This window comes from Schistocerca nitens, chromosome 1, assembly GCF_023898315.1.
Source record: "Schistocerca nitens isolate TAMUIC-IGC-003100 chromosome 1, iqSchNite1.1, whole genome shotgun sequence".
In the NCBI taxonomy this organism is placed as follows: domain Eukaryota; kingdom Metazoa; phylum Arthropoda; class Insecta; order Orthoptera; family Acrididae; genus Schistocerca; species Schistocerca nitens.
Window position 1 is genome coordinate 1,176,707,478 of NC_064614.1, and position 24,553 is coordinate 1,176,732,030.

The 24,553-nt window shown below is 41.2% G+C and overlaps 1 protein-coding gene across 2 annotated transcripts in view; it reads left to right on the forward strand.

Annotated features, from left to right (window-relative positions):
* Positions 1–24,553, forward strand: part of LOC126200277 (transmembrane protein 120 homolog) — a 75,518-nt gene that overhangs the window by 46,142 nt on the left and 4,823 nt on the right. For both annotated transcript variants that reach the window (XM_049936695.1, XM_049936696.1), the window contains 2 exons: positions 7,906–8,129; positions 8,250–8,384. In XM_049936695.1, the coding sequence (XP_049792652.1) occupies positions 7,906–8,129; positions 8,250–8,384 (359 nt within the window). The remainder of the gene's footprint in view (positions 1–7,905; positions 8,130–8,249; positions 8,385–24,553) is intronic.

Consider the following 24,553-nt stretch of genomic DNA (forward strand, 5'->3'; position numbering starts at 1 on the left):
TAGCGACATTCGATGACCGTCCCTTTCCCAGCGTCGACGATGAGGTCACACATATTACCGACATTATTCTTGCAGCTGCGGAACATTCAATACCACGCACCTCCGAATTGCCCCGGCGCCCCCCAGTTCCTTGGTGGAACGAGGCATGCCGTGATGCAATACATGAGCGGCGACGTGCTCTCCGCGTTTTCCGCCACCATCCTACTTTGGGCAACTGTATCCGCTATAAGCAGTTCCGTGCGCGATGCCGCCGTGTCATCCGCAATAGCGAGAAGGCAAGCTGGAAATTCTTTATTAGCTCATTTAACACCTTCACTCCCTCCTCGGAAGTTTGGAGTCGGCTTCGACAGTTTTCAGGCGCGCTGGTCTCTGGGCTCACTGTCGCGCATGATACATTAGTGGACCCCGTCGCAATTTCTAACTCGTTGGGTCAGCACTTTGCTGAGATTTCGAGCTCTTCAAATTACCCGCCAGCGTTTCTCCCGAAGAAACGTGCAGCGGAAGTGCGACCTCTTGCTTTCTCCTCTCAAAATCACGAAAGCTACAATACTGTTTTCTCCATGCGGGAACTCCAACATGCACTCTCTTCTTCTCGCTCCTCTGCCCCAGGACCGGATGGTATCCATGTCCAAATGTTGCTGCAATTATCAACCCATAGTCTGCGTTATCTACTTCGCCTTTATAATCGAATTTGGACCGGCAGTACTTTCCCCAGACGATGGCGGGAAGCTATCGTCGTTCTGAAACCTGGAAAGGACAAACATCTCCCCTCTAGCTATCACCCCATTTCTCTCACGAGTAGTGTCTGTAAGGTTTTGGAGCATATGGTGAATTACCGTTTAGCATGGTGGCTGGAATCCCGCAGTCTTTTAACACCTGCCCAATGCGGACTCCGAAGGCATCGTTCTGCAGTTGACCATCTTGTTGCTCTCTCCACTTATATCATGAACAATTTTCTCCGGAAACGCCAAACAGTAGCAATATTTTTTGATCTGGAGAGAGCATACGATACCTGCTGGAGGACAGGCATCCTCCGCACACTGTTCTCTTGGGGCTTTCGAGGTCGGCTGCCCCTTTTTCTTCGCGAATTTATGGCAGAGCGCACATTAAGGTGCCCCAGGGCTCCGTGCTGAGTGTTGTACTGTTTGCCATTGCCATAAATCCAATTATGGATTGTCTCCTTCCTGATGTCTCGGGCTCCCTCTTTGTGGACGATTTTGCGATCTACTACAGCTCTCAATGGACCAGCCTTCTTGAACGACATCTTCAAGGATGTCTCAATCGCCTCCACTCTTGGAGCATCGAAACCGGCTTCCGTTTTTCTCCCAGTAAGACCGTTTGTGTTAATTTTTGGCGACGTAAGGAGTTTCTTCCGCCCCCCTTACATCTAGGTCCTGTCAACCTTCCGTTTTCAGACGTCGCTAAATTCTTGGGTCTTATGTTTGACAGAAAACTGTGCTGGTCCTCCCACGTTTCCTATCTTTCGGCTCGCTGTCTGCGATCCCTCAACACCCTCCGTGTCCTGAATGGTACCTCCTGGGGAGCAGACAGAGTGGTCCTTCTCTGCCTCTATCGCGCCTTAGTGCGCTCGAAATTGGACTATGGAAGCATAGTCTACTCCTCTGCTCGGCCGTCTATTCTTCGGCGTCTCGACTCTATCCACCACCGTGGATTACGTTTAGTGTCTGGAGCATTTTACACCAGCCCTGTGGAAAGCCTTTATGCTGAGACTGCTGAACCTCCGCTGTCCAATCGGCGAGCAGTCCTTCTGGGCCGTTATGCTAGCCATCTGTCTTCCATGCCTGCTAATCCAGCCCATGACATTTTTTTCGACGCCTCCTTTGATGTAGGGTATGCAGGCCGCCCTTCCTCCCTACTACCACCGGGAGTCCGCTTCCGTCAACTGCTCCAGTCTCTTTCCTTCTGCTTTCCTAAAACCTTCTTGACAACTTGGGGTACAGCACCGCCTTGGCTCCGTCCCCGGATCTGCCCGCTCCGTGACCTTTGTTGATTTCCCAAGGATGGTACCCCTTCACTTGTTTATCGTCGGGCATTTGCTGCTCTCTGTGCACAAATGACGGACGCCACATTTATTTACACCGATGGCTCGAAAACATCGTTAGGTGTAGGGAGTGCCTATATCGTTGGCGACACCCCAAATCACTTTCGGCTTCCCGACCAGTGTTCGGTTTATACTGCGGAGCTTTACGCTGTTCTCCAGGCTGTCCACTACATCCGCCGCCATCAGCGGATACAGTACGTTATCTGCTCAGATTCTCTCAGCTCTCTCCTCAGTCTCCAAGCTCTTCATCCTGTGCACTCTCTGGTCCACCGGATTCAGGACTGTCTGCACTTGCTCCACCTGGGGGGCGTCTCGGTGGCGTTCCTCTGGCTCCCGGGACACGTTGGTATCCGTGGAAATGAGGCGGCAGATATTGCAGCCAAGGCTGCAGTCTCTCTTCTTCGGCCAGCTATTCAATCGATTCCCTTCGCCGATCTACGGAGCGTTTTATGTCGTCGTGTTGTTCATTTATGGCACGCGCATTGGTCAACACTTCCCCATAATAAATTGCGGGACGTGAAAGCTCTTCCTTGTGCTTGGACCTCTTCCTCCTGAACGCGTCGTCGGGAGGAGGTAATTTTAACTAGACTCCGGATAGGGCACTGTCTTTTTAGCCATCGACATCTTTTAAGCGGCGATCCTCCCCCACTCTGTCCCCACTGTTCTCAGCTGTGGACGGTAAGACACCTTTTAATTGAGTGCCCCTATTTTAACCCATTATGCTCCCGTCTACAGCTATCGCCTGATATATCGTCGATTTTAGCAGATGACACGCGCTCAGCAGACCACGTTCTCAAGTTTATTAGTGCCAGTGAAATGACGTCAGTCATTTGAAGCTTTTTTTGAGGACAACCAACCCCTTTCTGTAGTGGAATTTTAAGCCTTCCTTCTGCTTTTAGTTTCTCCAATTTTATGACTTTCGTTCCCATTGCTGCTGGTTTTCAATTTCGGTTTTTTACTGTTTCCTAAGCCACGGACCGGGCGCTAATGACCATAGCAGTTTTGCGCCCTAAAACCAAAACAAAAAAATCTACATACATATACCTCAAGCCACTATATAGTGTTGGTGGAGGGTGATTTGTACCAATGTTAGTCATTCCTTTTCCTCTTCCACTTGCAAATGGGATATGGGTAACAGATTTGCCTGCATTACTGCATCATCTCTGTTATATTGTTCTTAAGATACGCATTTGAGACAGTAGAATTGTTTTGCAGTCTGTCACAGATGCTGGTTTACTAAACTTTTTAATAGGATTTTGTAAAACCAATGTTTTCTTCCTACAATTCTCATATTGATCGACCTGACCCATTACCAGTCTAGCAGTACACATCTGAATTGTTTCGATGTTTGCTTTAATGCAACCTGGTCTGGATAACAAACATTTCAGCAGTTTGCAAAGTGTTCATCATGTGGTCTCCTTTCTAGGCTGACTGTATTCTTTTTAGAATTTTCCCAATAAATGAATGCTGACCACTCACCTACATTACAACTGACGTAACATGCTTGTTCCATTTAATGCCACTTTGTAATGCTACACATTGATCTTTAGTAAGACTGAGAGGCATACCATTAATATTGTATTTCAACATTACAGGAATATTGTTAAATCCATCCTAGTCATAGGCAAATGTGTGGTGTCTAGGAAACCTGCTTTCTCAGGTCACTAGACAACATTCAAACAAATCGTATTAATGAGTCTTATTACAAAAGAAAAAGATTACAGTACTTTACTTTGACTATTACACAGACATGCCGTAAGCAAAGAGTGACATACGAAATAAACAAGCTTCTTCAGTATAAACGATTCCTTAGTTGCTGCTATAAAAGTGCATAATCTTGAAGGTGCTGTTCAACTGGGCCACAACCAGTCGGGTGCGGTGCTTATGTCCTCTTCACATAGGGGCCACTGCTGTCTTGTTGTTGCCCTGGAGAGGAGTTGGTCTGCGTACTATTGGCTGATGTCTTCTCACAGCCATCCCTTCTCTCTCGTTCCCAATGATTGAGTTTATGCCGTCACAAATATTTCTACAACCTATCCACAGTAACTTACATTTATCCATGTTTAAAGTAAGCTGTCATTCATGGTACCACATAGAAGATCTATCTGTCACTTAATGGTGACAGTTTTCTGTAAACACTACCATCAGTGAACGGTCTGATTGTTACTCGCCACATGGCGGATGGACCATTAAAACTTACTTTAAACTATGTGTTAAAGATGGATATGAGAGGTGGAACTTAACATATCAAAGTTGTGAAACCAAACTGGATTAACAAAAACTTTGGGAGTGATTAAAATCAATTTTGTGGCTTTTGAGGATGACATTACAGCACCATTGGACAGCCTGAAGAAGTATCTAATCTAGTACTTACCTTTTGCATCTTTACATCACTGCTAACTGGGGCCATGTCATGACTACACAATCACTCCCAGGCCACCCTTGATTTACGTGGTTCTGTTTTCTTTTCATTAATCTGTGTCAGTCTCATAGGGGCAATGTTTTCAATACATTCCCTTTTGTTACCTGATTTTTGTTTCTTTTTCAGCTAATAACCTATGTGGTTTTAAAGTCCTCTGTTAAAAGAATTGCATTGTTAGTTTTTGTCTCACCTTGCCTTATGTTACTTCAGTTTCCCTGGAATTCTCAATGGCTGTCAGCTACTTGGCAAGTGTTATTTACTCAGCACGTTTCTTCTCTCTTTGCCAATTGGAGGACTCTCTGGATACAAAAGTTAGTGTATTTGTGGCCACTTGCGTGTTTACGTAACTGTTGCCACTGTTAAAGTAGAAATCTTTTCTAATTGTAATTACAATATATGTAAAAGGTAGCAGAAGAAACTGAGAGGACAGATACAGAAGGAAAGGTCAAAATGGGAGGTAATCACAGAGTCCATATTTAGTGGAAGAAAATGAGAAAGGGAAGTGAAAAAGAATGAAGTAGTCAGATAACAAAATTAGAGCCAAAGGCAGAGGACAAGGAGTAAACAGGGAAAAGTGGAAGAGAAATTGAGCTTTTGGGAGCTCTTCTTCCATGGTAAACATTATTAGTTGCTTCAACATTTCAGGCATTTATTTTGAAAAGTAAAGCCAATCAGAGCACTCAACAGTAGCCACTAGGTTTTGATGGAAATGCTAACTGCAGCCACCAGCAAATTTAATGTCTTCTTGAGACTAGAATAAAACCACATACTTAAGATCTTTAGAGTTTGTCAGGAACTCTAAAATGTGTGCAGGATATACCATAGTATCTAAAGCAGAGCAGAAATTGCAATGTTTGAAGTTATTGAGACAGGTAATTGATGGATTTTTCCAGTAGCTCAGAATCAGTATTTTTATATTATAGTTAAAGTTGTAAAATTGTGGTAAAGTTTCAACTGAATATGAAGCAACACTTGTGCATCTGTGGCTTCCTAGATTATGCTTTACCAATAAAAGTAATTACAGCAAAGATTGTCAGGAAAATACTATCTCTCTACTTCATTATTAATGGACAATCATTACAATGGTAATTGCAGAATGTAAGACTGTAATTGAAAACTGTTGGCGTTGGGATTCCTAATCAGTCCATAAGAATCCAGCAGCAGCTTAAGATTGACCTGTAAGGAATTGTTCCACTAAAACACTGCTTGCTTGCAGGACTTGCAATGGTCTAAGCTTTTCCTGATGGTCAAATCTACACTCTTCTGTAACTGCAATGCTGTCTGTATTTCATTCCACTTCATTTCTTTCTTTTCTCAAAAGTGAAAGAAATCATCTGTTTGCTTACAGTTGATTGCTGTTATGTAAAAGTAGCTATCACCTAAGAAAGCTTTCCTGAAGAAACTACTCACAGACATTGTAACAGTCTTAGATAGCACTTTGGAAATGCAGGGAATTTGTATTTCTTTCTCAAATATCTCAAATTCTTGCTTTTACATTCTCTGACACAGTCTTTCTTGTGTATACTGAGAGTAAATGTCTTTCTTATTAAGTTTTTTGTGTATCATTGTGGTATAAGAAACTGAAAAGTGATTACATAAGTATTCTGAATGACATGACCTGTGGGTGATTCTTGTTTTGATGAAATTGCTAGTGGTAGACTACTTGGCAGTACTAATATGCAAAGGAGATATTTTGGTGGTGGAATATTTGAATTCCAAATTTTTAATTATCTGAAAATTATGCAGCCAGTGGAATTGAGAAGATTGCATGCTGGCATCTTGTTCATGAGGATTTTGTATGGAGAAGCATAATGTAAAAGTATAGGTAGATAGCAGATTAAGAAAATATATGAATCTAGTTTCATTGCAGCTAAAACTGTAGGCTTGTGCTTTTCCAAATAATATGTCCTGAATGTGGTGGCAGATGGATCGCCCAAATATGAATTGTCTTGATTTTGGGATCCAGCAACAAACCCAAAGACACTACCATTATTGAATGTTCCTGTTGTATACACAACAGCGCACAGATTCAAATGGGAAATTTGTATAGAACCACAATAATATGTTAAAGAATGTCTATTGAACAATTAATGTAAATTAAAATAAGTCAGGAAAAATAAAATAAGTCAGCTTATGCATTTTGCATTGCATTGGATGAAAACTTTGTTTAATGAAAAACTTTTGTGAATGCTTATTTTATTAACTTATTGGTTAAAACATGCAGATTTTCATTACAAATCGTACCATTTCTATGTTGATGTGCTATACTTCGCTTATGCATTCATACATTTGAGAATGATCATGTGACTGAAACTAGTCGTGTAGTAAAAATTATATTCTCTAATAGCTTATGGAAACCCAAGATTTCAGATTCAGAGTTTTACACCTTTGCAACACTGCTTTAGTAAAATAATCGGGAAATTTTGATTCCATGAAAACTTAAAATTCTCTGTGTAAGGCGTGTGAATAGTAATAAATTCTTAATGAAGGTATGCCAAGAAAAACATTCCCAGGAAAGCATATATCTTGTGCACCTCATTATTTTCTTACTTGGAATGATAGACAAATTCAGGCTGTGTTAAGGTGCAATGAAGGAAAACTGCCAAGTAGGTTACAAGACAGCTAAATGTTTCATGAAAGTTTTGGTATGCACTGGAATGATTTTATGAAGAATTAAAACTTATTTTTAAATTTAGTGGTATTTAGAAATAATTCATCCAGTGCCCTGTCATGTTTCCTCTCACAGCATGAAATAAAAATTAATATAACTTTATCACAAAGTTTGGGGCCTTTAGTATCTTCATGAAGAAGTACTTCTGGGACTTTTTACTTTAACCTTATGTTGTTTGAGATACACAATCAGCAAGGTCTAGTTCAGTTACTGTTCTTTGCATCTTTTTAGATGTATATAATTACGCAATTGTTTCCATTTTCTGCTGAAACAGGGATTTCTGTATGTCACACACCTTAATTGCACTACATCACATTTGCAAAGTTTTTGTTTTGGCAGATTTTGTTTCCTTCAGTATTTCTTCTGCTTTCAGACTTTCCACTGCTTTTTGATGTATTTTCACGTGCTTTCAATATTTTTTGTGCTTAACTTTTTGTGAGTTAATGATTCATTCTTTTTCTTCAGTGTTTAATTTTTCTCTGACTTTTATTTTATCCATTTCTAGATTTTAACACTGCTATTTTATTAGCATTTCACTTCATTTCATTTTGGGATTCAGTGTTGTGTAACTGATACATTTACACACTTTGTGCTTTCTGATTTTCCTCTTAAGTTCCGCAAAGTGGGCTCCTTTGTATCTGAAAGTCAGACATCTTTGCTATAGTGATTTTTCAGTTTGATTTATTATTCTCACAAATTAGTGAAACAGATGCTGTAAAACTATACACAATGTATGAATGTCTTTTGCAGGTATTGTACAGTACTTGCAGTTCAGGTATCAGCAAGGAATTCTTTACCGTCTGAAAGCTCTTGGGGAACGACATAACATGGATATAACTATTGAAGGCTTTCATTCGTGGATGTGGCGTGGTCTGGGGTTTCTTCTACCCTTCCTTTTTGTTGGATACGTTTTCCAGCTTGTTAATGCATACACATTGTACAACTTGTCATTCCACCCTGAAGCAACTTGGCAGGTAAATTATAAAATTTACATTGATTGTTATTGAATGTAAATGTTTAATTCAATAAAACATTCTATGGCCAAGTGTGGATCGTGACATTTTGGAAGCAATTAAGTAATTTTTTATTTCTAGGTCCCTGTGTCTTCGGGATTATTCTTTGTGTTATTCATTGGCAATGCTGTCACCACATCACTGGTTATTCCCCAGAAGCTGAGAGAGCAGTACAATAGTGGTAGTAAACCCATGGGGAGCCACAGTAAGACCCAGGTAAGACAGTTTTAACCTCTTAACATACCCCTCACTCTCTAATATAATTCAGTTGCCACTGTTATGAACTGTAAATGAAATATGATTTTAAAGACTAATAAAATGGACAATATATTATAATTTCCTAAATTTACATCAAAGAGCTCCATAAGCAAAAATAATTGTGAATAAAAATGGTGCTTTCTTTTACTGTATGCTTTACTTTAAAACAAAGGCAATGGCCTTGCCGCAGTGGCTACATCGGTTCCCGTGAGATCACCGAAGTTAAGCGCTGTCGGGCGTGGTCGGAACTTGGTTGGGTGACCATCCAGGCCGCCATGCGCTGTTGCCATTTTTCGGAGTGCACCCAGACTCGTGATGCCAATTGAGGAGCTACTCGACCGAATAGTAGCGGCTTCGGTCAAGAATACCATCATAATGATTGGGTAAAATCTCGTGCCATACTTTGATGAGTCTAACTTGTGATAACAATTTTGGACCGAACATGCATATCTCGAGTCACTCGAGGAAACAAATGTGGACCTAATGTAAACATTAAGAAGTCACACTCACAGGGAACGAAAGTCGGTTCAAACATAAAGCATTGTGGGTCTAACTTGTGAGACACACTTGTCATTTAAAATTGTGGTTTTGTTCTTACCATTACGCCTCAAGAATTAGTCACACTACATTAAATCTGTGTTGTAAAGAAAGTGTAATAGTGATTTTGTACTTCAGTTTTTGAAGAAAAATTTAATAAGACCCTGCATAATGTTATGAGTGTGTGTTGTGAATGTAGTGATGGAAGAATCTAGTGGCAGCAAAATGATTTTACAAAATAGAAAGCATGCAGAATTTAATAGAAGAGGAAAATTTAATACCTAAATAATGTGTGTCTTGTATTTGGCAGGAAGAGAAACACACACCAATAATTTGGAAATATTCTGAGACTCATTGCATAAAAGCATCTGTTTCAAATCCGTTAGGTGAACACCCAGGATTATTAGAACCATTTTCAGTTATATTTGATGAAAAATTTCGAGAAATACTTATTACAGAAACAAATCTCTTCAATTACTTTGTTACTTTTGATGAAATGAAGGTGTAATATGCGCTGTGCATTTTGACGGCTCAAGTCAGATAACCAAGTATTCAAATTTATTGGTCTAAAAGACTAGTAGTAAACCACAATTATTTAAAAACATAATGCCTTTTAAAAGACTTAAACAAATTTAGAAAAAATAAGAAATTTGTGTTAAGTTCTTATGGGACCAAACTGCTGAGGTCATCGGTCCATAGGCTTACGCACTACTTAATCTAACTTAAACTAATCACACACACACACACACACACACACACACACACACACACACACACACACACACACACACACACACACCTGAGGGAGGACTCGAATCTCTGATTGGGGAGAGGGGGAGCTGCGCGAACTGTGGCGAGGTGCCTCAGACTGTGCAGATACCTTGCACAGCAAACAAATTTAGAGATTCCTGCATTTGTGCAATAATGAAATTGCTGACAGTACTGATGGATTTCAAAAGACGTATCAACCTTTTGAAAGAGAAATTTAACAAAATTTGCACACAGAATGAAAAGGTCAGTAGAAGCAAGTCCTTAATGAAATAATAAGATGTTCAGGATATAAAAAACTTAATCCATCAAAAAGAACGAGATTTGGAGTAAGAATTTACAAAATATGTGAGGCAAGTACTGGTTTTTATTACAGATTCAAAACATGTACTGGACAGGACAAAATTGTTCAGAACAATATTTCATCAGTAAATGTCCCATTCTGAATAAGGCATAGAATACTGAACAATGGAAAATCCAGGATGGAATAAGGACAATATAATAAAAAGGATAGATTGCTACTCACCACTAAGTGGAATGCTGAGTCACAGACAGGCACAACAAAAAGACTAGAACACACACACAAGATGATGAGACTTACCAAACAAAAGCGCTGGCAGGTCGATAGACACACAAACAAACACAAATATACACACAAAATTCAAGCTTTCGCAACAAACTGTTGCCTCATCAGGAAAGAGGGAATGTTTCCCTCTGTTATATATATATATATATCATGCAAATGCAATTCGCTTACGTATATATGACCACTGCCTGCTGAGGTGTGTGTGTGTGTGTGAGCTGTTTATTGTCCATGTTTCACTACTGTATATGTCTAGCCGGCCGAACTGGCTGAGCGGTTCTAGGCGCTACAGTCTGGAACCGCGCGACCGCTACGGTCGCAGGTTCGAATCCTGCCTCGGGCATGGATGTGTGTGATGTCCTTAGGTTGGTTAAGTTTAAGTAGTTCTAAGTTCTAGGGGACTGATGACCTCAGATGTTAAGTCCCATAGTGCTCAGAGCCCATGTATATGGCTACCTTCCAAACAAATACTTCCAGAAAAGACGTCGTAATGCTTCAGTCTCTATTTGTTGTTAACAAATTTCCCCTCTTCAGAAATGCTTGTCTTGACATTGCCAGCCTACATTTTATGTCCTCTCTCCTTAGGCTGTGATCAGTTATTTTGCTGCCCAAATAGTAAAACTCATCCACTATTTTCAATGTCTCATTTCCCAATCTAATTTCCTCACCTCCTCCTTTCAACACACTGTCCATTATGTTTAAATATTCTTCCAAGTCCTTTGCTGCCTGTGAACGAATTACAGTTTCATTGCAAACCTGAATTTTTATTTCTTCTCTTTGGACTGTAATTCCTACCCCAAAATTTTCTTTGGTTTCCTTCATTGCTTTCTCATTGTAGATTGAATAACATCAGGAATGGTCTACAACCTTGTCTCACTCCTTTCTCAACCACTCCTTCCCTTTCATTCCCCTCAACTCGCACAACTGCCATTTGGTTTCTTTACATGTTGTAAATTGTCTTTTGCTCCCTGTATTTTACCCCTTGTACCTTCAACATTTCAGAGTATTCCAGTCAACATTGTCAAAAGCTTTGTCTACAAACGCTAAAAACGTAGGTTTACCTTTCCTTACTCGGTCGTCTAAGAAAAGTTGTAGTATCAGTATTGCCTCACATTTTCCTACATATCTCTGAAATTCAAACTGATTGTTCCCAAGGTCAGTTTATAACATTTTTCCATTCTTCTGTAAAGAATTATTTTAGTATAGTCACACCTGTCAGCAGCTGCTTTCTTCGGATTTGGCTTTATTACATTCTTCTTGAAGTCTCATGATATCTCACACATCTTGCATATCAGATGGAAGAGTTTTGTCATGGCTGGCTCTCCCAAGGCCATTAGTAGTTATAACTGAATATCATCTCCTCCCGAGGACTTATTTCAACTTAGGTCCCTGAGTGCTCTGTCCGATTCTTCTCGCATTATCATATCTCCCATCTCATCTTCATCTGTGTCCTCTTCCATTTTTATAATATTGCCAATTTCATCTCCATTGTATAGACCCTCTGTATACCCCTTTCACCTTTCAGGTGTCCTTTCTTTGCTTAGGAATGGTTTTTCCATCTGAGCTCTTGATATTCATACAGATGCTTCTCTTTTCTACAAAGACATCTTTAATTTTCCTAATTGTAGTATCTATCTTCTCCCCTATTGATATATGCTCCTAAATACTTAAATTTGTCCTCTAGCGTCTCCTGTTTACTCATTTGAACTTCCTGTCAGTCTAATTTTTGAGACGTTTGTATTCCCTTTCACCTGCTTCATTTGCTACATTTTTATATTTTCTTCTTTCATCTGTTAAATTCAGTAGCTCTTGTGTTATCCACAGATTTCTACTAGGCCTTACCTTTTTACCTATTTGATCCTCTGCTGCCTTCACTATTTCATCTCTTAAAGTTACCCGGAGTGTTCTACTTTGTTCCTTTCCCCTGTTCCAGTCAAATCTTGCCTAATGCTCCTTCTGAAACTCTTGAGTGACCCCTAGTTCTTTCAGCTTAGCCAGGTCCCATCTTAATTTCCTACTTTCTTGCAATTTCTTTAGTTTAACTCTACAGTTCATAACCAATAAATTGTGGTCAGAGTCCACACTTGTCCCTGAAATGTCTTATAATTTAAAATCTCGTTTCAAAAATCTCTGTTTTACTGTTATATAATCAATCTGAAACCTTAGTGTGTCGAGGTCTCTTCCGTATATACAACCTTCTTTCCTAATCTTAAACCAAGTGTTAGGAATGAGTAAATTCTGCTCTGTGCAAAATTCTACCATTTGGCTTCCTCCTTCATTCCTCCTCACACCCTCCAGTGAAAGCTTAACGCTCTGCTTCGTTGCCCACACCTCGTGGCATGCAGATCCCACTACTCTACTCCGTATTTACCAGTCCCTGGTCTGTCCATTTTGTACTATGATTGCTTGGTTTATGGCTCAGTGGCACATTCAGCTTTGAAATTGTTGGAGCCAGACTGTCGTCATGGGGTACGACTGGCCATTGGCGCCTTCCAGAATAGTCTCATAGACAGTTTCCTTGCTAAAGTTGGGATCTTCCCTCCTCAGTTCCAACAATACCAACATTTGCTCACTTACGCAATCATCATCCGACAATTTCCTAATCGTCCAGCTAGTCAAATGGTGTTTTTTTTTATTTTTTATTTTTTTCCCCTCTACTAGTGGCAAATACAGTATTACAAACAATATGTCAAAATATAAATATAGAATTTTTATACATAAACAATATTGTAATATAAATTACAATCTTCTTGGATATCTTCAGGTGCAATTTCTTCAGAAGGAATGTAATAACACAACACCAAGAAGTGGATATTGTCAACAATGCTAGGTATGGATTTGCAAGTGCAAATAAGACCTCTCCTCACTTGGAGGTGGAACAACATCTAGTACCCCACTAATAAATCCACCTTGCCAAAGCGACTATGGCTGCAAGGTGCCATCTTCCTTCTGTTCCTCCGAAAAGGAGGGAGTCATACCAAATTAACTCAATTTTATATTACATAATTAGCCACTTCTCTTGTTTCTGTTTCAGAGCCTTACAGACAGTAGCTCACATTTCGGTGCACTGCCCCCTCCTTCTGGCTCTCCATGCCAAGTATGATCTCGGTTCTTTGCCTCCAGTATTGGCAGAAGACGTATGAATTGTTGAACTGATTCTTATTTTGCTCCAAGAAAATGGCTTTTATTCTTATTCTCAGATATAACATTTTAAACTGCTTTCTGGGTGTGGCAGGGACCCATCAACCCTACCACCTCTATCAGCTGTCTTTGTTCCTCCCTATTAGTCTGTTTTGCTATTAGAGGCAGTTAGCCCTCATTTCTGTAGCACCTTTGTACTTTGCAGGGCTATCATCCCAGTGAAGACAAGACTTCAAGGATTTGTTACCCTTGATATTAACTCTTGACAAAATAACAGTTGAACAGCTTTTTGTGCTGCTTTAGAGTGAGTGAGTTCTATTCCGCATCTGTAACATTTTGACTCAAGCTGAGCCGTGGGGGATTCTAGACCGCACCCAATCACTTACTGACATGATTATTCATCTCATCACATTTTACTGTTGTTGGTCCAGCTGATGCTCATTACTTTTTTAGCCTTCTCACTTTCACTACTACAAATCTCATTGCTACAAGGCATTGCTTTTGCTGTCTTAGCCCTTCATTGGGTTGGCAGGGAGGTCAGATGTGGGTGAGGTGTATGTATCCACAGTTGAGCCCTCATCTGCTCTGACACTGCTACTGTCCCACTTCAGATATTTTTCTTTCTTTTAAAAAAGGAAAAATACTAGGTAGGAATATGAACAGTGCATGAAAAAATAGATTGCTACATAATGTAAAGATAACACGCGAAGTTGCAGACAGGCACAAGTAAGACACTTACAGATAAGCTTTCGGCCTCAGCCTTCATCGGAAAACACACACACACACACACACACACACACACACACACACACACACACACACACACACACACACACACACACACGACCTTCAACTCCGCCAGATCGGGCCAGAATCCAACTATCACATGCAATGGAAGCACCAATCTGGAGGGGAGGGGAAGGGGAAGAGGAATTGGAAGTGATACCAGTGTATAGGTGTAGGAAGAGAGGAGCCCTGCCTGGTGGTGTGTGCAGTGACTAGAATGCCAACAGGCACAGCTTCAGGAGGTTGTGGGGCAGGGAGGCAAGGAAAATGGAGTGAAAAAGGAGAGGAACAGGGACAAATGGGCAGGTGCATTGGCAGAGGGTGGCAAACAAAGAAGGTGGGAGGCAAGAATGAAGAGGTGGTTATTGGGCAGAGGGGGGTGGAAACTGTTGGGTGGAGTGTGTAGGGTAGTATGTTACCGTAGGTTGAGGCTGGGATGATTGTGGGAGTGGAGGATGTGCTGTGAAATTTGCGGCACAGCAGTGGAAACCCACATGGCACCCTTTTTATGGGCTATCTAGAGGAGACCTTCCTAGCCAAATGCCTAGCCTCATTCAGGTTCATTGATATCATCATGATCTGGACTCAGCACAGAAACACTCTTATCTTCATTCCTTCAGAACCTCAACATCTCTTCTCCCATCCACCTCACCTCATCCTCCTCAACACGGTGTGCCACCTTCCTAGACGTTGACCTCCTCCTCTCTGAAGGCTCCATCCGCACCTCTGTCCACATTAAACCTGTCAACCACCAACAGTACCTGCATTTTGACAGTTGTCATCCCTTTGACACCAAAAAATCTCCCTCCTCCCTCCCCCCTTCCCCCCCCCCCCCCCCCAATACAGCCTGGCCACCTGGGAACAGCGTATCTGCAGTTACAAGAACTCTCTTGCCCAGTATGCTGAGGGCCTCACCAAGGCTTTCACAGACAGGCTCTATCCCCCCAAGACCTAGTCCACAAACAGACCTCCCATGCCAATTCCCCTCGCACACTAAATCCCCCACCCCCCAAAATCCTAGAAACCAGCCACACAGAAGTCCCCCCCCCCCCCTTTCATCACCCTGTCCCACCTTAGACTGGAACAACTGAACTGCATCCTTCATCAGGGCTTTGATTACCTATCGTCATGGCCTGAAATGAGGGACATCCTACCCAAGATACTTCCCATCCCTCATAAAGTGGTGTTCTGTCACCCTCCCAACCTCCATAATATCCTATCTATCCCTATGTCACTCCCAATCCCAACCCCTTGCCACAAGGATCATATCCCTGTGGAAGACCCAGGTGCAAGACCTGCCCAATCCACCCACCCATTATTTCCTATTCCAGTTCTGTCACAGGTTTATCTTGCCCTATAAGAGACAGGGCCACCTGTGAAAGCACTCATGTCATTTACCAGCTATGATGCAATATTTGTGGAGCTTTTTATATTGATATGACTACCAACCAGCTGTCCACCAGGATGAGCGGCCACTGCCAAACTGTGGCCAAGAGCGAAGTAGACCAGTTCGTGGCAAGACATGCTGCTGAACATAACATGTTTGATTTCAATGGCTACTTCACTATCCAAACCATCTGGATCTTCGCTTCCACCACTGATTTTCTGAACTGCACAGATGGGACTTATCCTTAAAACACATTCCCCACTACTGTAATCAACGCAGCCTCCACCAACTGTAACATACTGTCCCCACACCCTCCACCCAACAGTTTACACCCGCTCTGTCCTATCACCTCCTCCCCATTCTTGTCTCCCACCTTCCTTATTTGCCACCCTCTGCCAACGTGCCTGCTCATCTTTCCCAACTCCTCTCCTTATTTGCTCCTGTTTCCCCATCTCTGTGCACCACAACCTACTGACTCTGTGCCTGTTGGCATTCTAGTCCCTACACACCTACCAGACACCACTCCTTTCTTCCTCCACCCGTACACTGCTATCTCTTCCCCTTCTCCGCCTCTCCAGATTGCTTATTCCATCCCATGTGATAGTTGCAGTCTGGCCTGAGCTGCTGGGTTGGCAGTCGTGTGCGTGAGGTGTGCGTGCTTGTGTAAACAAATGGTGTGTGTGTGTGTGTGTGTGTGTGTGTGTGTGTGTGTGTGTGTGTGTGTGTGTTTTCTCTTTTTTCAAAATCTTATGTGTAAGTGTCCTGGAATTGTGCCTGTCTGAAACTTAGCATGTTATCTTTCCTTCTCTTTAAGTTTTTATCATCACTGGCTTCAATATGGTTTCAAGGTCTTGGTTTTTACCATTCCTATATACAATCTCAATTCAAACAAATTTCTGGCTCTCCAAGTGGACTATCCCTTGAACAAAGGACAGATGATGTCACTGTGTAGTCATTTAAGCCTCTTTCCCCACCCCCCACCCCCCCAAAAAAAGAAACATATTTGGACTACTGAAGCACCTGAAATCCATTTGAACCTCCTTACTGTAGTAAAGCTTTGGTCTCCCTCTGCAATTTTTAGCCCCCTACACTTCCCTCCATTACCAAGTTAACTGTTCCTTTATGCCTCATAATGCATTCTATCCATTGATACCTTCTTTTAGTTGACTTGTTCCATAGGTTCCTTTTCTCACCATTTCAATTCAGTTCCTCTTCATTAATTGTCTGATCTAAGCATTGTTCTGTATCACTACATGTCAAAGCTTCTGTTCTCTTATCATCCGTGCTTCACTTCTATGTAAGGCTACTCTCTAGACATATAATTTGAGGAAACTATATTAAAAACATTGCTCTTTTTCCAAACAGCTTTTCATGCTATTGCAAGTCTACAATTTACATCCACTTTTCTTCTGCTGTTGAGTTATTTTACTCTCCAAATATAAAAATGCAGCCACTACTGTCAGTGCCTCATTCCCTAATCTAATTCCCTGAGCATCACCTGTTGTAATTAGACTCCATTCAGTTATCTTTGTTTAATTTTTATTGTTCATTGTGTACACTCTTTTCAAGACACTACTGCATACAACTGATCTTGCTCGTCCTCTGCCATCTCTGACACAATTACAATGTTATTGGCAAACCTCAGTTTCTATTTCTTCTACTTGAACTTTAATTCCCGTTCCAAATTTGTCCTTGCTTTCCGTCACACATCATTCAGTGCACAGATGGAATAACATTGGGATAGGCCACAACCCTGTCTTCTTTGCATGTCCAACTGTAAAACAATAACTGCAGTCCAGCTTCTGTACAAGTCGCAAATAACCTCTTACTCTCTGAATTTTTCCTTCCTTTCTTCAGAAGTTCTAATCAACATTTTCAAAAGCATTCTCTAAAACCTAAGTCGACATATACTAAAATGTAGGTATGTTTTTATGTCATTATGTCTTCTAAGATAAGTGGGATCAGCACTGCCTTGTAAATTTGTACATTTCTTTAGGTCCCAGACTGGTCTTCTTTAAAGTCAGCCTCTACCGATCTTTCTGTTCCTCTCTAAATAATTTGTGTTAGTATTTTGCAGCCAAACTCTGCTATTTAGTGAACTAAAGGTTGTGTAATATTCACATCTTCCTTCTTTAGAATGGCAATTATTGCATTCTTCTTTAAGTCTTATGTTACTTCACTAGTATCACATCATGCACACTAGGTGGAATACTTCTGCAGTTGTTGGTTCTCCCAAAGATCTCAATAATTCTGAGGGATTTCATCTACTCCATGTGCCTTGTTTGAGTTAGGTCTGTCAGGGCTCCTTTCAAATTCTTCTTGCAGTGTTGTATCTCTCACCTCTGCTTCCTCTTCCCATTCTATTTGATTGACTAAAAGTTCATTTCCCTTGTATAGCACTTTTGTGTATTCATTTCACCTCTCAGCCTTCCCTACTCTGCTTATGCCTATGTTACACTGTAAAAGAACTTCGTCACATCTTTTAAAAAAAGAAATTTTGTAAAATCTTGAACAGTGTACTGGAGTACTTTTAACAGATCTTTTGTGAAAGTTTAGTGGTGTCCTAGCTTTTATAAAAGGTTTTTCAAAAATGTTTGATAGTGCAATATGGACCTTATTACAGACTTCTCATCTGAGCTCATGATGTGTACACCTGCTGTTGTTTTCTCCATTTATTTTATTTATTTATTTATTCTAATTTTGCTACAGGCAGCATCTATCATTCCTACAGTCATACATGCGTTTACAGCTTTGTATTTCTCCTCTAGCAATTCTTGATTTGCCAATTTGTATTTCCCGTCAGCTTCATTTTTAGATGTCTGTATTCCATTTTTCCCGCTTTATTTGTTGCATTTTTGTATGTTGTCTTTCATCAGTTAAATTCTGTATTTAGCAGAATTATGAAACAAATTGCTGGCCAGTACCAGTCTTCAGGAGAAATTTTGGTACTACCAATAGACATCCATTAAAGTATGTGCACTAGTCTAGCTTTAGGAACTAATAGTTCCTTAATTTAGGAGGAGAGATGGAAGGAACTATTAATTCAGAAAGGTAGGTTAGTGTATGTACTTTAATGGGTGTCCATCGACAGTACTAGCGTTTATGCTGAAGATAGGTGTTGATCAGCAATTCTGCCTCATAATTTTATCATTTTCTTGGGAGAACTTTCCCTCTGATACAAACTGTACATCTGGGGTAGATAAAAAAACTCTAATCACCAAACGGCGTCAGGAGAACGCGAATATAAAAAAAAGGTTTGTTATGCAAGCTTCAGGAGCCAGTGGCTCGTTCTACTGGCAGGAGGGTTGAAGGGGAACGAAGAAGGGTGAAGGGAAAGGAACTGGAGAGCTTTAGGAAAAGGGGTAGAGTTTGGAAAAGTCACCCAAAACGCTGGGTCGGGAGACTTACTGGATAGGATGAAAAGGAAAGACTGACTGTTGGGGACTGCACCAGACGAGATTTGAAAACCTGAGAGCTTATAGTTCGAAGACTGGGTAATATGCAAGACAGATAGTACTGCTAAAACATTGTGTACAAATTAATAAGAGTAAAAAAATAAGTACATATGTAATAGAGCTGGGGAGGGGGTGGCGAAAAATACATAGGTCAGAAAGTGAAAGTAGAAAACTAAAATGGAGAAAGGAGTAGTTACTGTGAAGAAATGCTGAGACAGAAGAAATTAACGTAAATTAAGGCCAGGTGGGTGGCAATAACCGAGGGCGTGTTCTAGCGCTAGTTCCCACCTGCAGAGTTCTGAGAAAGTGGTATCTGAGGGAAGAATTTAAATGGTGCATGTGGTGAAACAGGTACCAAGGTCATGACTGCTCTGCAGCAGGATATTGCGTGTTGCCAGTGTATGCCCTCTGCCTATGCCCATTCATCCTAACTGATAACTTGGTGATACTCATGTTAAAAGGCTGAACAGTGTTTACATAACAGCGTATATGACGTGTTGATTCACAGGTGGCTCTCCCTTTGATAGTATGTTTTGACAGTTACATGGCTGGTATAGGTCGCAGTAGGAGGGTGTATAGGGCAAGTCATGCAGGGGGCGGCCACAAGGGTGGAATCCATAGGGTAGGGAGATGGGTGCAGAAGGAGCATAGGGTCTGACACAGATATTGTGGAGAATGGGAGGGTGACGAAACGCTATTCTATGCATGGTGGGCAAAAATTCAGGCAGAATGGATCTCATTTCTGGGCATGATTTTAGGAAGTCATAACCTTGTAGAAGTAGCTGGTTAATACCAGGTGTACCGGTATCAAATGAGCGTTTCTTTTGTGAAAATGAAACACTAATTTTGAATTGAAAAGTAAGTACATTTTATTCGAAGTACTGGCCATTGCTTTCTATACATTTTGACCACCTTTCTGGCAATTTGTGGACACCACACCAATAGAAATGTTCGTCTTTTGAAGCAAACCAATCAGACACCCAATTTTCGACTTCTTCGTAGGAATTGAAGTGTTCCTCAGCCAATGTGTGTCCCATTGATGAAAACAAATGGTAGTCGGAAGGGGCCAAGTTTGGTGAATATGGCAGGTGGGGTAGCAGCTCCCATCCAAGTGTTTTGATTGTATCCTGAACCAGCAGGTGCATTGTCTTGTAAAAAAATTACTTTGCCATGTCTTCTGGCCCATTCTGGTCTTTTTTCAATCAATGCATAGTTCAAATTGATCATTTGTTGTCTGTAGCAATTAGTATTCAGTTTCACCGGGTTTTAGAAGCTCTTGATACACCACACCTTTCCGATCCCACCAAACACAGAGCATTGTCTTCTTGTCGAATCGATCTGGTTTTGCAGTCGATGTTGATGGTTGTCTCTGATTAACCCATGATTTTTTCCGTTTAGGATTCTTAAAATAAATCCAATTTTCATCGCCAGTAACAGTTCGATACAAAATTGATTTTCTTTCGTGTCTTTGAAGCAAAATTTGACAAATGGTTTTTCGGTTTTCCATCTGTCTTTCATTCAACTCATGTGGCACCCATTTTCCACACTTTTTGATCTTTCCCATAGCTTTCAAACGCTCAGAAATTGTTGGTTGTGCAACATTTAGCATTGCTGCCATTTGCTTCTGACTCAAAGTATCATCTTCATCCAATATTGCTTGCAATTCAGCATCTTCGAACTTTTTTGGTGGTCTTCCATGTTCTTCATTTCTTACATCAAAATCATTATTTCTGAACCGATGAAACTATCTTTTGCATGTTGCTTCTGATAGAGCATGATCACCATGTGCCTCGACAAGCATTCGATGCGACTCTGCAGCAATTTTTTTCAAATGAAAACAAAAAGTTAATGCTTTCCACAAATCATTGCTTTCTGGTACAAAATTCGACATTGTTAACACCATGAAAACATATGATTTTGTTTGTTCCATGACTTGATGTATACTAAATATCTTTGACAGACGTCATACCCACGAAACAAAAAAAAAAATAATAATTAAGGGTCGTTCACAACAAATGTTCACTATCGACACATTTGTATCTTAACGCTCATTTCATACCGGTACACCTGGTACATTAAAGACCAGGATAATACTGAGTGACAGGTGGTGTGCTCCGAAGTCGTTTTTTTGGAGGGATCAGCAGTACCAGGATTGGATGTGATGGCCTGGGAAATCTGCTTTTGATCTAGGCTGGTGGGGTAGTTACATCCAGTGAATTCTGAGGTGAGAATGGTAATGTATTGCTGTAAAGAGTCTGCATCCAAACAATTATGTTGCAGTGTACATTTTCTGGCATGACTTTCTCTTTCTCTTTGGCCAGTCTTTAAAACTTTCTCTCTCTTCATGACTTTCCCTATAGATCTTTTTTTTCTTTTCCAGTCATTTTTTTCATATCAAATATACCACTTTTCTTGTGAAAAATTCTCACCCACTCAATATCTCTTGTTAACCGTTATGTTCTCACAATTTTTGTACAAATTTTTCTGAGTTTTCAGAATTTTTTTCTTCCATTTTTCTATCTTTTTCCACCCTCTGCTTCTCTTTTTTGCCACTGCCACCATTTCTAACACTCTAAACTGTACTGTCACATATTATATTCATTCTTTTCGGAAATATGCATTTGTACTATCAAAACTATGGTCCCATGTGCTGTTTCTTGAAAACTGCTTCACCTTTGAGCTACTCCCAAAGGCCTAACATTGAAAGTCCTACTCCACCATGGTCTTTAACAGTTTCAAATACAGATAACTCTTGCACGTACTCTGCTTACCTGTGACCTATATGCCTCATCTGCCAGTTTCCACTCCACCAGACATCTCTCCTCTTACAAAATCCTGCAGTTATGTGCCCCTCATGTTTCCTTGGGGGTATTATCCACCAAGCCAATTTCAGACACAACAGCATGCCAGACTGCACCTGTAAAAGCTATCCTGCCTTCTCCTAAACTACCTCAACAGTGGTGTTTCCTGTTGTGTCCCTCTTCAGCTCCCTAAACAGCCACTCCATCAACCACCATTCCTTTCCTACAAATTGAGCTTGCCCAACCTCCTTAACATCCCACCGCCTTCACCACTGCCTCCCAGACCAATAACAACTCATAATCACAAGAACCAGTCACAACAGTACAGTCTTCTCAGCCTCTTGCCTGAATCACTCTCCCCTCCTGAATTATCTGTATTATCCAAGGGTCTCACTATCAGCCATAAACCTGCCTTTAATCATGTTGCTTGTGTGAAGGACCTACTTTTTTTCACCCATAACGTCAACTGGAAATAACACTTTCAAACCCTGCCTTAAGCAGTTTTGACCACAATCTCAACTTCATCCACAACCACTATCTCAAAATCATCCCTTACAAACCTTTCAAGAGTTCCTCACATACTGTCCTCTGCAGAACTCCAGGCCTTTGTTCCCAAAAAGCTGATGACTTCATCCTTGTCCTCCCAGGAGATAAAGGATTACGACTGTGGTATTCAACTGACAGGAGTATGTTAGTGAAGGTCTAAACCAGTTGTCTTGACACCTCTACATACAGCATCTGCCATAAAGATCCCATCCTTGTGTTTAAAACTGACCCACAATCCCTCCTTAAAACCTCAGGCCCCTCACACTCCATAGAACTTCTTACACCACCCAAACCAAGCACCTTCACCTTTTACCTTCTTCCTAAGATCCACAAACTCAATAATCCGGGTTGTCCAGTAGTTTTGGGCTTCAACGGAAGACAGCAAAGCGAAAGCTGAAATTTTAAATTTAGCATTTGAGAAATATTTCACGCAGGAGGATCGTACAAACATACAGCTGTCTGAGTCTCGTACAGATTCCCGTATGGAGGACATAGTGATAGACATCCCTGGGATTGTGAAGCAGCTGAATGGGTTGAAAATAGATAAATCGCCACATCCTGATGGGATTCCAATTCGGTTTTACAGAGAGTACTCTACTGCATTGGCTCCTTACTTAGCTTGCATTTATCGCGAATCTCTTGCCCAACGTAAAGTCCCGAGCGACTGGAAAAAAGCGCAGGTGACGCCTGTATATAAGAAGGGTAGAAGGACGGATCCTCAAAATTACAGACCAATATCCTTAACATTGGTTTGTTGTAGGATTCTCGAACATATTCTCAGTTCGAAAATAATGAATTTCCTTGAGACAGAGAAATTGCTGTCCATGCATCAGCACGGCTTTAGAAAGCATCGCTCCTGCGAAACACTACTCGCCCTTTTTTCACATGATATCTTGTGAACCATGGATGAAGGGTATCAGACGGATATCATATTCCTTGACTTCCGGAAAACGTTTGACTTGGTGCCCCACTGCTGACTCGTAACTAAGGTACGAGCATATGCGATTGGTTCCCAAATATGTGAGTGGCTCGAAGACTTCTTAAGTAATAGAACCCAGTACATTGTCCTCGATGGTGAGTGAGTGTTCATTGGAGGTGAGAGTATCATCTGGAGTGCCCCAGGGAAGTGTGGTAGGTCCGCTGTTGTTTTCTATCTACACAAATGGTATTTTGGATAGAGTGGATAGCAATGTGTGGCTGTTTGCTGATGATGCTGTGGTGTACGGGAAGGTGTCGTCATTGAGTGACTGTAGGAGGATACAAGATGACGTGGACAGGATTTGTGATTGGTGTAAAGAATGGCAGCTAACTCTATAATTATAGATAAATGTAAATTAATGCAGATGAATAGGAAAAAGAATCCCGTAATGTTTGAATACTCCATTAGTAGTGTAGCGCTTGAGACAGTCACGTCGATTAAATATTTGGGCGTAACATTGCAGAGCGATATGAAGTGGGTTGGTTGGTTTGGGGAAGGAGACCAGACAGCGAGGTCATCGGTCTCATCGGATTAGGGAAGGATGGGGAAGGAAGTCGGCCGTGCCCTTTGAAAGGAACCATCCCGGCATTTGCCTGGAGCGATTTAGGGAAATCACGGAAAACCTAAATCAGGGTGGCCGGACGCGGGATTGAACCGTCGTCCTCCCGAATGCGAGTCCAGTGTCTAACCACTGCGCCACCTCGCTCGGTGATATGAAGTGGGACAAGCATGTAATGGTAGTTGTGGGGAAGGCGGATAGTCGTCTTTCGGTTCATTGGTAGAATTTTGGGAAGATGTGGTTCATCTGTAAAGGAGACCGCTTATAAAACACTAATACGACCTATTCTTGAGTACTTCTAGAGTGTTTGGGATCCCTATCAGGTCGGATTGAAGGAGGTCATAGAAGCAATTCAGAGGCGGGCTGCTAGATTTGTTACTGGTAGGTTTGATAGTCACACGAGTATTACGGAAATGCTTCAGGAACTCAGGTGGGAGTCTCTGGAGGAAAGGAGGCATTCTTTTCATGAATTGCTACTGAGGAAATTTAGAGAACCAGCATTTGAGACTGACTGCTATACAATTTTACTGTCGCCAACTTGTATTTCGCGGAAAGACCACAAAGATAAGAGAGATTAGGGCTCAT